Source organism: Ursus arctos, unplaced genomic scaffold (genome assembly GCF_023065955.2).
Source record: "Ursus arctos isolate Adak ecotype North America unplaced genomic scaffold, UrsArc2.0 scaffold_1, whole genome shotgun sequence".
Taxonomy (NCBI): Eukaryota; Metazoa; Chordata; class Mammalia; order Carnivora; family Ursidae; genus Ursus; species Ursus arctos.
Window position 1 is genome coordinate 100,706,776 of NW_026622763.1, and position 16,102 is coordinate 100,722,877.

The window sequence follows — 16,102 nt, forward strand, 5'->3', positions numbered from 1 at the left end:
GACGATTATGCAAAACATCTGGAACTGCTGGTGGGACTGTAAGATGAGAAACCACTACCAAAAACAGTTTAACCATTTCTTAAAAACTAATTTTGTATCTAGCATCCCATTCCTGGGTATTTACCCAAGAGAACAAGAAGTATATGTCCACACCAAGACTTGTACATAACTATTCATAGCAACATTATCTGTAATAGTGTAAAATAGGAAATAGTCCAAGTGTGTGAATAAACCAGTTTCAGTACATCGATAGAAAGGAATACTACTCAGCAATAAAAAAGAAGGAATTGTTGCTGTACACAACAACATGATTGAATCTCAAAATAATTATGTTGAGTGAAAGAAACCAGCCTATAAAGAGTACATAATGTATGGTTCTATTTCTGCAAAACTCTATGGATACCCATAATGACAGAAAGCAGGTCGGTGGTTGCTTTGGGATTGGCAGGAATGTGGAGGGTTAGAGTGGGGTTGGCAAAGTAGGGGACTTCGGAGGACTCTTAGTGGTGATGGATATGTTTAATGTCTTGATGGGTTCATGGGTGTATACATAAGTCCAGACTTACCAAATTGTACACTTTAAAATCTGTGGTTTCTTGTATGTCAATTATAATTCAATAAAGAGAGTAAGAAAAGACTATCCATGGGTCAGCTGGGATAGAGGTGGCTTACAAGCCACATACATTTGCCCTGAGAATAGATCGTAGCACCCAATAGAAGCACCCAAAAGGACTACTGAAAGCCTAGGTGGCAATAATAGAAATACAGTATTTAAATTCAAAGTGATCGTCTTTTGCTGTATATAGACCAGTCCATACTTGAATGCGTTGAGAGAGGAGTGACCAGCTGTCACAGAAATGGAGAACTCTGCCATGAGGAATAATTGAATGAACTGGAGATCTGAAGTAGAGAAAGAATAAAATGTGAGCCCTAGGCTCCTAGTAAAATGTTTTTAGGGGATCATCTTATATGAGGAAAGGGAAGGTTCCAGATGGTGGCGGAAGATAGAATTAAAACCTGTAAGTGGAAGTAAAACAGGAGTCCAATTTCATCTTGCTATTAGGAAAAATAATAGGTGGAAATTGGCTTCTCTGAGAGAGAGGAGATTTCTGTCTCTGGATATATATTTGGCACCGCTGAGAGCCCACTTAGGTCTTGTAGAAGGAATACAAACTTTGCATGGTTGACACATCCTTATGTTGAAACAACACCGTATTTTGCAAGGTGCCTTCATAGAAAATAGGCATCTATCTTATTTTGAGGTATAATAGTTGCCTGTTATTATTCTCATGATCCATATAAAGAAAGCTATTGTTTCTAATATAACCCATTAACCCATGTATTGGAGTCAGAGGTGGAATTCACTCCCAGCTCTGCCAAACTCATGGTGAATCTGTGCCTGTTTCTGCTTTACTCATTATATCCACGGGCATTTTCTCGTTCATTTCTTGTGATCTTGTAGACGAAATGATAAATAAAACATTTGAATGTTTATTCCCTTGTTTGTAATATTGGTATTTTTACTTGTTTTACATGGTACACAGCTGCCATATTAAGAATTGTATATAATACAAATAGATTAGTCCCTTAGGAACCATGCCACACCTTTTTAAAAGAATTTAAAAACTACTTTCCCTATACTTTTAGGGGGAAAAATGGTTTATCTCACCATCCTTATTTTTAGGTAACTGGGGCATGGGGGTGGAGTGGGATGGGATGGAATTTGTTCTTTCATTGCTAACAGCCACATGAATCTGTATATGTAATGACTATTTACACACTCTTTGCCCACTGCATGCTGTATAAAGAAGGTTCGACTGCCTTGTTCAGCTTATACTTGGGTCCCTTCATTGCTGTGAATGCTTGTTTTCCAGTGTTGAATGGCTATATTCACTCGTTTCATGAGAGGAATAAGTTTGCTCTATGTTGGCATATTTAAGAGGGGCGAAGGGAGTAGCCTTTCCTAGCATGGCCATTTAACAGTGACTCATGGTTACTCAACTTGTTTAGAGTAGTCTTTGACACCAGAAGGTTATTAATAGGTTGTTCTTAGTCCATGATCTTTCAGCTTAGACTACTCAGACATTTTCTTTAGTAGAGAGGTGCGTGCGTGTGTGTGTATAGGAGTTTTGTTTTTTTAATTAACACAAAAATTATGTGAAAATAGAATTGCTTTTGTCAGATATTTGGCACCAACAATATTTTTCTGTTTACTTTTAGATTGCATCTCACATCTTATATCTTAATTTACTTTGATTTAAAAACTTTATTTTTTCGGGGCGCCTGGGTGGCACAGTGGTTAAGCGTCTGCCTTCGGCTCAGGGCGTGATCCCGGCGTTATGGGATCGAGCCCCACATCAGGCTCCTCTGCTATGAGCCTGCTTCTTCCTCTCCCACTCCCCCTGCTCGTGTTCCCTCTCTCGCTGGCTGTCTCTATCTCTGTCAAATAAATAAATAAAATCTTTAAAAAAATAAAAAAAATAAAAAAAAACTTTATTTTTTCAATGAGGTCATGTAATAGATACCTTTTTGAGAATGAATTGATATTTAAGGCATTAAATATAGATTGGTCCATATGTAGAGGACAAGTGTTTACAATGATTCTTTTGTAAACCAGAGGGGGGTATAAGGAAATTAAAAAAAGAAAAATATAAGACAGTGGGTGCCTGAGTGGCTCAGTCAGTTAAGTGTCTGACTCTTGGTTTTGGTTCGGGTCATGATCTCAGGGTCCTGAGATTGAGCCCCACATTGGGCTCTGTGCTCAGTGGGGAGTCTGCTTCCTCCCTCTCTCTCTCTCTCTCTCTCTGCCCCTCCCCTTGCTCGTATTTGTGCATGTGTGCACTCTCTAGCTCTAAAATAAATAAATCTTTAAAGAAAAATATAAAACAAAATAATAAATGATTTAAGCCTCCCTCCTCCCCCCACCAAAAAATCTGAGCTCTTTGAGGTATTTCTCAATAATAATAACTAGTCACATGTAAATTATAATAAATTTGATTATATAAACTAATGGTGAACAGAAGCATGGAAAATTCTGCTTAATAGATCATTTCAAAATTGTTCCTGAAAAAGATGGCTTTATAAACAATGATTCCCATGTGAATTGTTTCCTTATGCCAAGTTTCATGTGCATGGTGGTTGGAAGGACAGGCTCTTGCAAAAGATGACTTTGTTACCTCCGTTGTCATCTTTTGCAAAAGATTCCCAACTTGATTGAATCCACAGACATTTTAGTGCCCTCATCTCTGTGGGCAGACAGACGGGCACATGGATCAAATTTTGTCTGTTCTTAAGGAGTTTATAATCTACTAAAAGAAAGATATATAAATAATATAATGTGATATAGAGAGACTTGGAGATATGAATGAAATTCTATGGGAGCCAGCAGAATAAAACAGTACTACCTGTGTCAGAGACAGGTACAGATACAGCAGTAAGTTTGAAGTGACATTTGAACTGGATTTTAAGGTGTTTCCAGGCAAAGAATGAGAGGGAATGGAATGTGAAACTGTTTATGGTATGTCCAGAACATGGTGACAAGTTCAGGGTGACATTGTAGGGGTGACTGGATAGAGGGGAATGGTGGGAAGTGAGGCCACAGGGGGAGATTGTGGTAGATTGAAAAAGGCCTTACGTACACTCTAAAGATGGACTGAGGGAGCTGCAGAAATCTTTGTGGTGGTAGTTTTGCTTTGTTTTAAATCTATTTTTAAATAATTATTCATTCCTAGGAAGTCGCAAAAAAGTATACAGGGTATACAGTGGTAAAATGGCATATAACTGTATCCAGTATCAAGACTAGGAAATTGACATTGATATGGTCCACAGCCCTTGTTCACATTTCATCAGTTTTATATGTGTGCTCATGCGCGTGTGTCGCTGTGTGGTTTCTTTGTAACCACCACCACAATTAAGACAGAACTGTTCCATCACCACAAGGCCCCCCTTGCTATCTCTTTATAGCCACACCCATCTCCTCTCCCCCTTTCCCTAACCCTTGCTGGCAACCACATATCTGTTCTCCAAATCTATAATTTTGTTATTTAAAGAATATCTTATAAATAGAATCAAACAGTGTATAACCTTTTGAGACTGGCTTTTTTTCACTCAGCTTAATTCCCATAAGATCAATGCAAGTAGTTGTGAGTAGTGATAATTCCTTTTGATTGCTGAGTTTTACTAGTCCATTCTGTGGACGTACCCCAGTGTGTTTAATCAGTCACCTGTTGAAGGACATCTAGGCTGTTTCCGGTTTTTGGCTATTACAAATAAAGCTACTGTGGACATTTTTGTACAGGTTTTGTCTGAGCGTAGGCTTTCATTCCTCTGGGATAAATGCCCAAGAGTACAATTCTTGGGTCATAAGATAACCGCATGTTTAGTTTGCAAGAAACCACCAGAGTCTTCCAGAGTTGCCGTGCCACTTTTCATTCCCACTAGCAATGTTTCAAGTCAGAGATGGGGTGAGATTGGAAATGTGTTGGTGAAGATGGACGTAATGGTAGAAGATGAACTTCGTGAGAGAATGCTGGTGCCAAAGAAAGCTGAAGGATGAGGAGAAGCAAGACATGTGACTAGATTTCTGAAGGAGAATTGAGAGGATTTGATAGTTGTATACAGCTAACTCTAGGGTCACATACCCTTTGGCCTATTTTCTGCCCACCACATATTTTCCAGTGCACAAGTCAGTAAACTACAGCCCAGGACCACCCATTATCTGCTTTAATAAATAAAGTTTTATTGGAACACAGCCATGTCCATTCGTTGACATATGGTCTGTGGCTGCTTTCCTGCTACAGTGGCAGAGTTGACTAGTTGTGACAGAGACTATATGACCCACAAAAAGTTTGCTGCCTACTTATTTAGAGAAACTTTGATATTTCCGATGGGATAGATTAAAGCAGGGATTCTTATTTTGGTTAGAAATGGGGGCCAGGGAAAGCGTATGTTGGTATATGTGGTTTTTTGCTTTTAAACTTAATGTTCCAAAGGCGTGCTCTAGATAGCAAAGCCAACCATGGTTTCAGGTGCTCCTTCTTCATTTGTCCGTTTTTTTAGTTTTACTTTATCCTCATTTGTATGTTGGGATTCTATATAAGATTTTTATTTTGAAAAACGGTGATGGATGGAAGTAGGGAGCAGGATATCAGTGGCCCCAAAAGGATTTAAAAACCACTTGGGGCATCTGGGTGGTACAGTTGGTTAAGCACCTGACTCTTGGTTTCGGCTCAGGTCTACATCTCAGAGTTGTGAGATCGAGCCCTGTGTTGGGCTCCACAAAGAGTCTGCTCCGCCTCCCCCAACCGACCACACTCACACGTGCTCTCTCTCTCTCTCAAATAAATAAATAAATCTTTAAAAACACACACACTTATTTGGATGATCTCTGATGTTCCTTTCAACATTTAAGATGCTCTGATTCCATACTTGCAGTGTCGCTTCACATCTAACATTTCAATTCATAATTCATTTTCTCTGAGAAAATGGGTTGGTCTCTCTCCTCCTGACTGATTTAAGAAATGTTGCCTTGGGGCACCTGGCTGGCTCAAGTCAGGAGAGCATGCGACTGTTTTGTTTTTTGTTTTTTGTTTTTTTAATATTTTATTTATGTGGGAGAGAGACAAGGAGCATGAGCAGGGGGAGGGGCAAAGGGAGAGGGAGAAGTAGACTCCCCTAGAGCAGGGAGCCCAACGCGGGGCTTGATCCCAGGACCCTGAGATCATGACCTGAGCCTAAGGCAGAGGCTTAACAGACTTAGCCACCCAGGCGCCCTGAGCGTGGGACTCTTGATCTTGGGGTTGTAAGTTTGAGCCCAATGTTGGATGTAGAGATTAATTAAAAATAAAATCTTCTTTAAAAAGAAAGAAATGTTTCCTTCATGTTCCTGGCTCACAACCTTCGTCATCAGATTCTTCCTCCTTACTTCAGCATCTATTGGCCAAAGCCCTGTTCATTTGAAGTCATTTGGTGGGGGAAGAGGAGGCTGACATCTGCAACTCCTCTCTCTTTTCCTAAACACTCTGTAGGTAACAAGGGGATGCAAGGCATCTGGGGGAGGTATGTGAGAGAGCTGTGCTCCTTTCATTATGCCTAATAGTTGTGATTGATTTCTATATATATATCTTTATATTTAAAGCTCCTCCTCATTCCACTACCATATGAAGTGACTCCTGTTGACATGGTAGGATATCCTTACAGAGTCTCATTCATATGTTCCCCCTCCCTCTCTCTCCTGGGCAAGTAAGTAAATGAATGTGGGATCATACTATTCTGTAACCTGGTTTATCTTTCCTTTTAATGTTAACATCTTGCCATGTCAGTATAGATCTACTTCGTTATCTTTAAAGCTTGCCGTGGTCTTCCATTTTATGGGCACATTGTAATTTAATCAGTTCAGTGGGATAACTTCTCATCTAATTCTTTGCTATTATAAATCACACTGCTTATACTTAAATCTTTGTGTAATTATCTATTTCCCTAGGGTAAATTCCTAGAAGTATAATGTGTGATTTACAGAGAGTGCATCTTTTAAAGCTTTTTGATACATTTTGTCAAATTGCCATCCAGTTTGTTGTACCAATTTCTTTTTCACCCACCAGACTTCTTTTAGAAGTCTTTACCTCTGGGGCGCCTGGGTGGCACAGCGGTTAAGCGTCTGCCTTCGGCTCAGGGCGTGATCCTGGTGTTATGGGATCGAGCCCCACATCAGGCTGCTCCGCGATGAGCCTGCTTCTTCCTCTCCCACTCCCCCTACTTGTGTTCCCTCTCTCGCTGGCTGTCTCTATCTCTGTCGAATAAATAAATAAAAAAAAAAAAACCTTTAAAAAAAAAATAAAAAAAAAAAAGAAGAAGTCTTTACCTCTGGTGGGAGGGAAAAAATATTGTACTACTTTGACTTAATTATTATTATGAAGTAGAATATCTTTTTTAAAGGGTTTTTTTGCCCTTTAATTTCTAAATCAGTATTACTTTAAACGTATTACTTTTGCTGTGTTTATCTTTAAGTGTACTTTATATTTAAAGTTAGGCTTAGCTAGTAACTGTACTAAAAACTGAAGGTGAGAGAGTGGGCAGACCCAGTCTTCTACCCCACAACCCTGTGCCTGCATCTGTGAGGAACCACCTTATCACCTTTCACTCCTACTATGAGGCCACTTTGAGATCTGCCGAGTAGATAGGCCTTGTTGGGTCCAGAGGAGGAGTGGGTGGAAAGGACTATGAGTACGTCAGGAACATGGTCTAGAAGCACTAATGGGTAAGTGAGTATCTCCTTTCGTCTTCTAAAATTGTATTTTCGAATCTCTACTTTGTGTCTGAGTGGTTGCCACTAAGGATGGTAAAATAGTACAGTGATGGATACTGAGGGAGCATTGGGCTTAAGGCAAGAGATTTAACTCAGAACCTTCTGAGTTTTTGGAGATCTTGATATAAGCGATTTTTACTAGTGTTTGGCTTACTAATTTCTTATTTTCCCACTTTGCTGTATTTTTTAATGAGAAAACTAGCAGTGGAAAGGCTCCCAGCCATAGTTCTAATTGAAGAAGTTATTATATGGATATACACTTAAAAATTTGAAGTCACTCCTATGTCCTCACGCTGGAAGGGAAAGAGATATAGTTCTGATAGTGTGACTAGTGAAGTGAGTGTGAGATAGGAACTTTGGAATATTGGTTACTACTTAAGTTGATCCTGTAACTTAAATCATGTAATTTAAAAATATCTCTTGGAGATATTAATTAAAAATAAAGTTTGTTACCAGTCAGTTGTACGTGGAAGTCAGTGAGGCTTCTGGCATAGGATTAATATGCCTGGCCCCCAGCAGTTAGCAAGAGTGCTTCTCACCTTGGAGCCCTCACCCTGAGAAGCTCTGTCAGGCCCCAAATTCTTCCCTCTGTGACTCTGCTCCGCTGAGTATCCCCAGATTCCCATCGTGTGTGGCTCAGAAAGCCTCAAGAAAACAACTAAGAACTTAGAGTTGTGTGCTTCTTACCTAGACAGAGCACCAGCACGATCCACGGCAGCATGACGAGTGAGGCATGAGCCACATCGTTTTCCAGTCAAGGGAGTGGCTGCTCATGAGGGGGCTCATTCTTGCACGTGCTTCTCTTCATGACCATGTATTTGTAAAACAATCGGCTGCTCTTAGTAGTCCGTGCCCATGAAACTTAATATGACACTCACTGGCCACCCAAGGGTAGCATCTGTGTCCCAGAACACTGTGTTCAACTGATGAAATGTCTTAGACAATTGAGTCAATTAGCAAAATCATGAAGTCAGACGATGTGTAAGTCACCATCATAGACATTGGAGCGGGGAGGGACTAAAAAAGTATAAGCAAGCCTTTTCCAAAGCCCTGTAATAAGTTAGGGAAATGAGAGGTAGAGATGAGAAGATCTGACCCTACAAGGCTGGGGGCTGAAACAGGGTAGCAACTGCTGTGGCATCAGAGGGAAGACAGCGGGGGAAGTGAGGGAGGGCTTTGTGGGTGTGGGGGCTCCAAGAGTGGAGAGGGGTAATGTGAGCACTCAGGGTCGCTTGAGGAGAGACAAAGATGTCAGGGCAAGAGAGTGAAGAGAGAGGATGGGGCAGTAGATAATTGGGAGAGCCTGTATTTGGAATTTGAGATCTTAAGGTATGGAATGTGCACCTTCCACGAGGCCACACAACTGGCAAAATTGCACATGGGGGACTGGAGGCAAGGGACCCTTTCTCCAGCACACATACATAGAGCCATCAGCCTTGGAGCTCGGGAGGGATGCCTCTCACCTGTGAAGAAAAAGCAAAATAAGAGAGTGGGTGAACTTTTTAGACTTATAAGATGGTTGCAAAAAGAGTACCTTTCCCCCAGCTTCCCCTAACGTTAACATTTTTCATAACCAGTCTAATGATCAGAATCAGGAAACTGACATTTATATGATAATATTAACTAATCCATGGGTCTTTTTCAGATTTCATCAGTTGTCCTACTCATGTCCTTTTTCTGGCCCAGGATCCAGTTCAGGATGACACATTGCATTAAATTGTCACATCTCCTTACTCTCCTTTAATCTGGAACAGTGTCCCAGTCTTCCATTGACTCCCATGACCTTGACACTTTTTGAAAAGTACTGGCCAGTTATTTTGTAGACTGTTCCTTAGTTTGGGTTTGGCTGATGTTTCCTCATGATTCAATGCAGGTGATGCCTTTTTGGCAAGAAAATCACAGAAGTAACACTGTACCGTTGGCGGTGCCAGGAGGCATGTGAGGTCAATGGTCCCGTTACTATTCACTTACTTCTGTCACATGGTTATGATGGTGTCTGCATGTGAAAGTACTATTTTTCCTTTTGTCATTAATAAGTCTCTTGCGGGGATTGGCACCTTTTTAAAAAGTCCCCCAAGTGCTTCTCATGTGTGTCCAGGGTTGAGTTGGAGGATGGCGAAAGTGCGTCAAGGTGGATGGAGAAGTTGAGGATGTTTTCATTATGAAGTCTTATCTCAGCATGGAAGGAGTGAAGCTAGATGTTCAGATAGGGAGCAGAGAGAGAGAGACACTGAAGTCTCTTGAGGAAAGTGGAGCAATTTTGAACCATCTGCTACTGAGAGTGACTGGTTAGAAATAATCCAGTTTGAAGAAATGTTTCTGACCGGATTGAAGGCCGTCGAACAGCATGAATTTTAGCAAACTAAGTGTACATAGGTTTCCAGCACTTTCTCTGCACAGAGTGCTCAGAACCCTGGGAGCGGAAGTAGAGAAAGTTTCAGTGAAGGACATCCAACATTGTTTAGGGGAACAAGAGACTTGTTGCTGTGGGCACGCGCAGCGCTGAAACATGCAGTCTTAGCGGGACAGGTAACATGGTCATTAAGGAGCCCAGTGGGTTAGGTGACACGATGGTCTCCGCAGCTTGAAAGGGTATATAGTGCTTGGAGAGGTGGTTAAGTGTGACTCGCTTACTCGGTAGGTGTGAAGGGACAGACAGGGAGGTGCAGTAAGGAGGATGTGGTCAGAGAGGCAGAGAACATGTTGACTTAATGCCAGCAGGCCAAAGATGGGGGACTAGGCGGGCTCCCTGATGTGAACGCTGATGAAGGACGCCAAGCCAAACCGACACAAGAACGGACAAGTTTATTCTGTCTACTATCTTCATTCAGTAAGCGTGTGCCGCATCACCTTTTCTGGTGAAATACTTCTTAAGGTTTTCTGATCATTTTTTTTTTTAAGATTTTGAGAGAGAGAGAGAGAGATCACGAGCAGGGGAAGGGGCAGAGGGAGAAGGAGAGGGAGAAGCAAGACTCCCCGCTGAGCAGGGAGCCCAGTGTAGGACTCCATCCCAGGACCCTGGGATCATGACCTGAGCCAAAGGCGAACGCTTAACCAACTGAGCAACCCGGGTGCCCAAGGTTTTCTGATCATCTTTTAGTAAAATTTGGACATCTTTCTTTTTTTTTTTTTAAGGTTTGTTTAATCAGCTTGCAATTAATCCATGTAATGGGGAACAGAAATCACAGAAATAGTTGAAATATGCATAAAATTAAAAGTCATCAATTGAAATATGAACTTAATCTCTCTCATGTATCAGGACTGCTAACAAATAAGAAGGTTGATGAGTTTTGTTTTTTTTATATCCTGCTGCTGGTTATCCTCTGTAGATGGAAACTAACCATGGATGTAAAAGTAAAATGTAAATTGTAAAACATACACATCTGAAGTAGAGCGAGTGAAAAACAAAAGTATTCCTCTTCCCTGTCCTCCTAGGCAGACTACGCTTGGCTTGGGGTGTCTTCTTCCAGACTGTTGTCTGTGAGAACACAGGGATTTGTGTTCATTGCTCACTGCTGTAGCTCTGTCAGGTAGATTGCCTTTCTTGGATGCACTACACTTTTTAGGAATTCCTTGCCTTCCTGGTGTGATAACATCGTATTTCCCTACATCCAGTTTTCATTGGGATTTTTTTTTCCGGTATCCTGGTGATCAAGAGTACCAATTTTTAGCCATTCATCAAGCATGTATGGCACACCTGCCAGTGCTGGGTTCCTGGTGGAGCAGAAGGGAACACATTAATTGGAAATCACAAGGAAGGGGCGCCTGGGTGGCTCAGTCGTTAAGCATCTGCCTCCGGCTCAGGGCCTGATCCCGGGGTCCTGGGATCAAGCCCCGCATCGGGCTCCCTGCTCTGCTGGGAGCCTGCTTCTTCCTCTCCCATTCCCCCTGCTTGTGCTCCCTCTCTCGCTGGCTGTCTCTCTCTCTGTCAAATAAATAAATAAAATCTTTAAAAAAAAGGAAAGAAATCACAAGGAAAAGCAGAATTCCATACAACTGTGAGAAAAGAAGCTGCTGCTGGTGGTAAATGTATGGTAGAGCTTAGCAAGAAAGACTCCTGAGGAAGTGATCATTGAGCTGAGAGACGAGGAGAGAATGTGAGTTGGCCAAGAGGTGGGGGCAGGGCCTGGGCCTAGGAAACCACATGTGCAGGGATCCCGAAAGGATACCAGTGTGACCAGAGGAGGGGCGTATAGATGCTGAGGGAGGAACTGTAGAGTAAGGTCAGACAGGGACGGTCAGACCGTGCAGGGTCTTACGGGCCATGTTAAGAAATTTTCTCCATCCCAAGAGCAATAGGTAATGGGAGCATTTTTGAAGCAGAAGTCATGACAATTGTATTTGTGTTAAGAAAGGATCATTCTAGTTGTGATATGGAGAATGGATTGTAGGGAATTCAAGGAAATCAGTCAGTGGGCTACTTATAGTAGTCCAGGCAAGAATTGTGGGGACTCTGACTTGGGCGGGGGTGGGGGTGTGGGGATAAATGGATGGATTTGGGAGACAGGGTGATGAATTAGATATTGGGGCAGGGTGAGAAAGAGGGAAGGGTTGAGGATGGCTTCCGAGTTTCCAACATGTATAAGAGCATCAGTAGTGGTATCAGTCCCTGAAATAGAGAACAAGGCGAAGAATATCAGGCAAGATCATGAATTCTGTTTTCAGTTGTGTTAGGTTTGAGGTACCTTGAGACATTCAAGTGGAGACATTTCAAATAGGCTGCTGACTGTACTAGTAAGAGAACTGGATTAGAGATAGGAATCTGTGAGGTATCTGCATTGAGGTGTTAATTAAAGCTGTGGGTGTGGATGACATCACTTTGGGAGAGATGATAGAATGAGAAGAATAGGCCTTGTAGCCTGTCTTGAGGAATTCCCAATATTTAAATGGCCTCGGCAAGAGGAATGAGCCAAGAAGGAGGCAAAGGAGCAACCAGAGAGACAGGCAGGAAAAATTAGGGTGGTGATGAGTCACAGAGGACAAGGGAGGAGCAGTTTTAAAAGAAGGGTGTAATCAACACCTTCAGATGCTGCCAAGAGCTAACATGTACTAAAGACAGAGAATTGTATTTCCTGGCAGGCAGGTCTTTGGTGACTGGCTAAAAGCTGTAAAGTACTAGGTGGAGAAGCCCCATGGGATTGGGCTGGGAGGGACCAGGAAGGAGATGTGGACTGTAGCGCACACAGGTGGACGCTTTTTAGACGCTTGCTTACTGGTGGGCAGTAGCTGGGAGGGGCTGTGGGGTTGGCCAAGGGAGAGCTTATTTGATTTTGTTAATGGGAGTCTTGATCATATTTAAAACCGATTGGGGGAACAAATCAAGGGAGAGGGGGTTGGCTGTATGAGAAGGAGGTGAGAAAACAGACGAGTGAGTTCCTCAGAAAGCCAGAGGGTGAGTGGAAACCAGGAGGATCCGCATAAGCAGACCAGTACAGTGGTTAGCAGTTATGGGATGCCACTGGTGTCCTCCCCCTCCAACCCATAATAAAGGTGACAGTGTCGTCTTCTGAGAGGGAAGAAGAGGGCTTTACATGTGGGTCCAGGTTGCCTTTCATCTAAGAAATACCATTAATTGCTTTCTATTTCCTTCTCTCCTCCCTGTTTTTTTTTTTAATAGCTTTATTGAGATAACTCACACATACTGTTCACCCATTTAAAGTGTACATTTCGGTGGTTTTTAGTTGATTCACAGATAATGTGCAACTGTAACCACAGTCCGTTTTAGAACATGTCATCACTTCCAAAGAAACCTCATACCTTTTAGCTATCACCCCCCTCCCTTCTTATTCATCTTTTGCTGTCAGAGAAAGCATAGAATATGGTCTGAATTCAAATCTAGAATGATACCATGATTTCAAAGAAGAGCATATGTAAAGCTGAGGCATATAAAGGTTGCCAAGAGCCTCAGCACTATGATGTGGCCAGAGTCACACAGGGGGCTGAGCCTGCTACTTAGGGTCACTGGTGTAAAATCAACAGATAATACACTCAGGAAATGCACACAGTGCCAGGCTCTTCCCTGTCAGAGAAAATCATCTTAAGAATAAAGATTCATAAAATAAAATTACAGAAATAACACATATAATTAGTTTGTAAGAGAACATTTTCTGTTGATAAATGATTTTATGTACTGGCCCCCAAAAAGTACATTTTGGGGTACTTAAACATGGTATGTGGGATGATGAGCTCATGTCAGAAATCTAAGGCATTCACAGAATAGGGCAGTAAAGCTGACTGGAGAAGGTAAAGATTCTGCCGACTGCTGATACTGAAGAAGTTCTTCATAGGATTATTAGGATGATTTTAAACATTTAATGGAAAAGAAAGTCATAGTCAGTAGAAATCAGCATAGGCTTAGGAAAAAGTTATACCAAATTAATTTCATTGTCTTATATTCAGGAAATGTGAAAGAAATAGTATACAGCTGACCCTTGAACAACACAGGGGTAAGGGGCGCCGACCCCCCACACAGTCAAAAATCCCCATAAAACTTTTGACTCCCCCAGAACTTAACTACTAGTAGCCTACTGCTGACCGTAGCCTTGCTGATAACATAAACAGTTAACACATTTTGTATGTTATATATATTGTATACCGTATTCTTACAATAAAGTCAGCTAGAGGAAAGAAAATGTTATTAAGAAAATCATAAGGAAGAGCAAATACGTTTATAGTACTGTCCTATAAAAAAACACGTGTATAAGTGAACTAGCACAGTTCAGACCCTTGTTGTTCAAGGGTCAAATGTTATCTTATTTTATCCAAGTATTTAACGATAAAGCCCTTTGAATATGATTTGGAAATAAGTTTATATGTCCGAGGCTGAGCTACCATGCCCAAAGATTATTAGTAGATCATTAATGAAAAGAGAATGATGATTCAAAGGCATAATGGTTCTGTTCAGAGTTCTTTCCTTTTCGGTGTTTTGGTTAATGACTGAGGCCGTGGGAGGTATACCTATCAGATTTGCAGATGATGCAGATGTGAGCGTGATAGCTGGTCTTTTGGATGTCCTTCAGAATTCAGAAATACCTCCACAGTGTCCAATGATGGGCTGTTAATGAGGTTAAATTGAATAGTGAGAAGAGTTAAACCCTTCATTGCAGTGTCACTCAAAGACCTGGCTTCAAATGAATTATGTGATTTAATTGCAGGAATTCTTAATGGTATAGCCTCCGGCTTCGTTAACATTTGTGACATTTATAGGGAAGTCATGGTCTCGTGTCTTCTGCATCATTCCATCCTAGATGGGATTGGAACATTAGCTCTACCTTTCTTAAAAGAATAAAGAAGCTGACAGGAGGTTCTCTGGAGAAGACAAGAGATGGGCAGCCTACGTGGAAAGAGCCCCACGGCTGCTCCCTGACTTGGGGTGTGTTCCTCACGTGCATGGGCTTAGCAGTACTCCGCTGAGAAGCAGTGTGTCTTTGCACACACCTCTCCTCTCTGGTGCCCTGCGGATTCCCAGCTCTCTCTCCTCAACTCCTGGAGACTGCTTGTTGTGCCTGCCTTTCCCCCCTCCCTGCGCTGTGGCCTGGAAACTCCAGGCCATCAGCTGGGGCAGTTGTGAGTTTCGCTTCATTTGTTCCCCTTCTCGCAAGGGTCACCGTCCTGTGCTGTCTGAAGTTCAGTGTTTAAAACTTATTGTTTCATATAATTTCTCCTATTTTTTCATCTTTTTCATGGGGAGGGTAGATCTGGCTCTTGTTCCTCTGTCTTAGCCGGAAGTGGAAGCTCTTTGGTGATTATTTATTGCTAACATTTTAGCTCGACATTCAAAGCTGCCTTCTGCTGTCATTCCCTTGTTCCCTCCACACCTTTCCTCATACAGACTCTGTGCTTCTCCCCCCTCTCATCCCCACCTCATGCCATTCCTTTCCCTCAGTCTCCTTTTCCCTCGTTCTTGCTTGTCAGTGGCTCTCCGTTCTCGGGGTCGGCTCAAGGGGGCCTCTTCCATGTCGTTTCCCTCCTGTGGAAGGCAGAATTGAACCTTCTCTCCCTGTTCTGTTTCTACCTAATAACATTGTTTTAAGCATTCAAGCGTACATGTCGCGAATCTGCTGGCCTTCCCTCTGGAACGCGTGTGTCAGTCCTCACACGTGTGCATACACTCCCAGTGCTCGGCTCCCGAGGGCAGGGACGGGGCTCACCCACCTGCGTGTCTTTTACGTAGCTTTATGGATATATAATATAGAGAGAAGGTATGTAACCATGGACATATGTCACAGGTTTTTTTAAAGAAGTTGTTTTTCTACTCTCCCCCAAAATCAGGCCACAGAAGAAGTTTCCAAAAACCTGGTTGCCATGAAAGAAATCCTGTATGGCACGAATGAAAAAGAGCCACAGACAGAGGCAGTGGCGCAGCTCGCCCAGGAGCTGTACAACAGCGGGCTCCTCAGCACCCTGGTGGCTGACTTACAGCTCATTGACTTTGAGGTAAGAAAGCAATTTCGTATTTTTCAAAAACAGTACCTCCTTCATGGTCCTTTTCCATGTGTTCTCTCCTTTGAAAGATCCTAAGAGTCCCATCAGGCTCTTGGCTCAGGGGTTCCTGACATGTAAGCGTGCCCGGGCTGCCTGCCTCATTAGCGGAGCCGGGCAGGAGCTCAGGGCTGCCCCAGGCTTAGGCCAGGTCTCCTCCTGTTTCACCACACTGTATATGAAGTGTCTTAGGTATCCGTTGTGCCCTTTTGTTTACATTATATTTAATAAATAGCTGCTATTTTACATAATTCACTGGCCTTGGGTTCTCAAGGAGTCAACAATCTAAAGAAGACCATAGAATGTTAGAGGTAGGGA

The 16,102-nt window shown here is 42.3% G+C and overlaps 1 protein-coding gene across 2 annotated transcripts in view; it reads left to right on the forward strand.

Moving 5' to 3' along the window:
* The window catches only part of CAB39 (calcium binding protein 39), an 86,049-nt gene that overhangs the window by 45,726 nt on the left and 24,221 nt on the right, over positions 1 to 16,102 (forward strand). For both annotated transcript variants that reach the window (XM_026491726.4, XM_057305519.1), the window contains exon 3: positions 15,575 to 15,739. In XM_026491726.4, the coding sequence (XP_026347511.1) occupies positions 15,575 to 15,739 (165 nt within the window). The remainder of the gene's footprint in view (positions 1 to 15,574; positions 15,740 to 16,102) is intronic.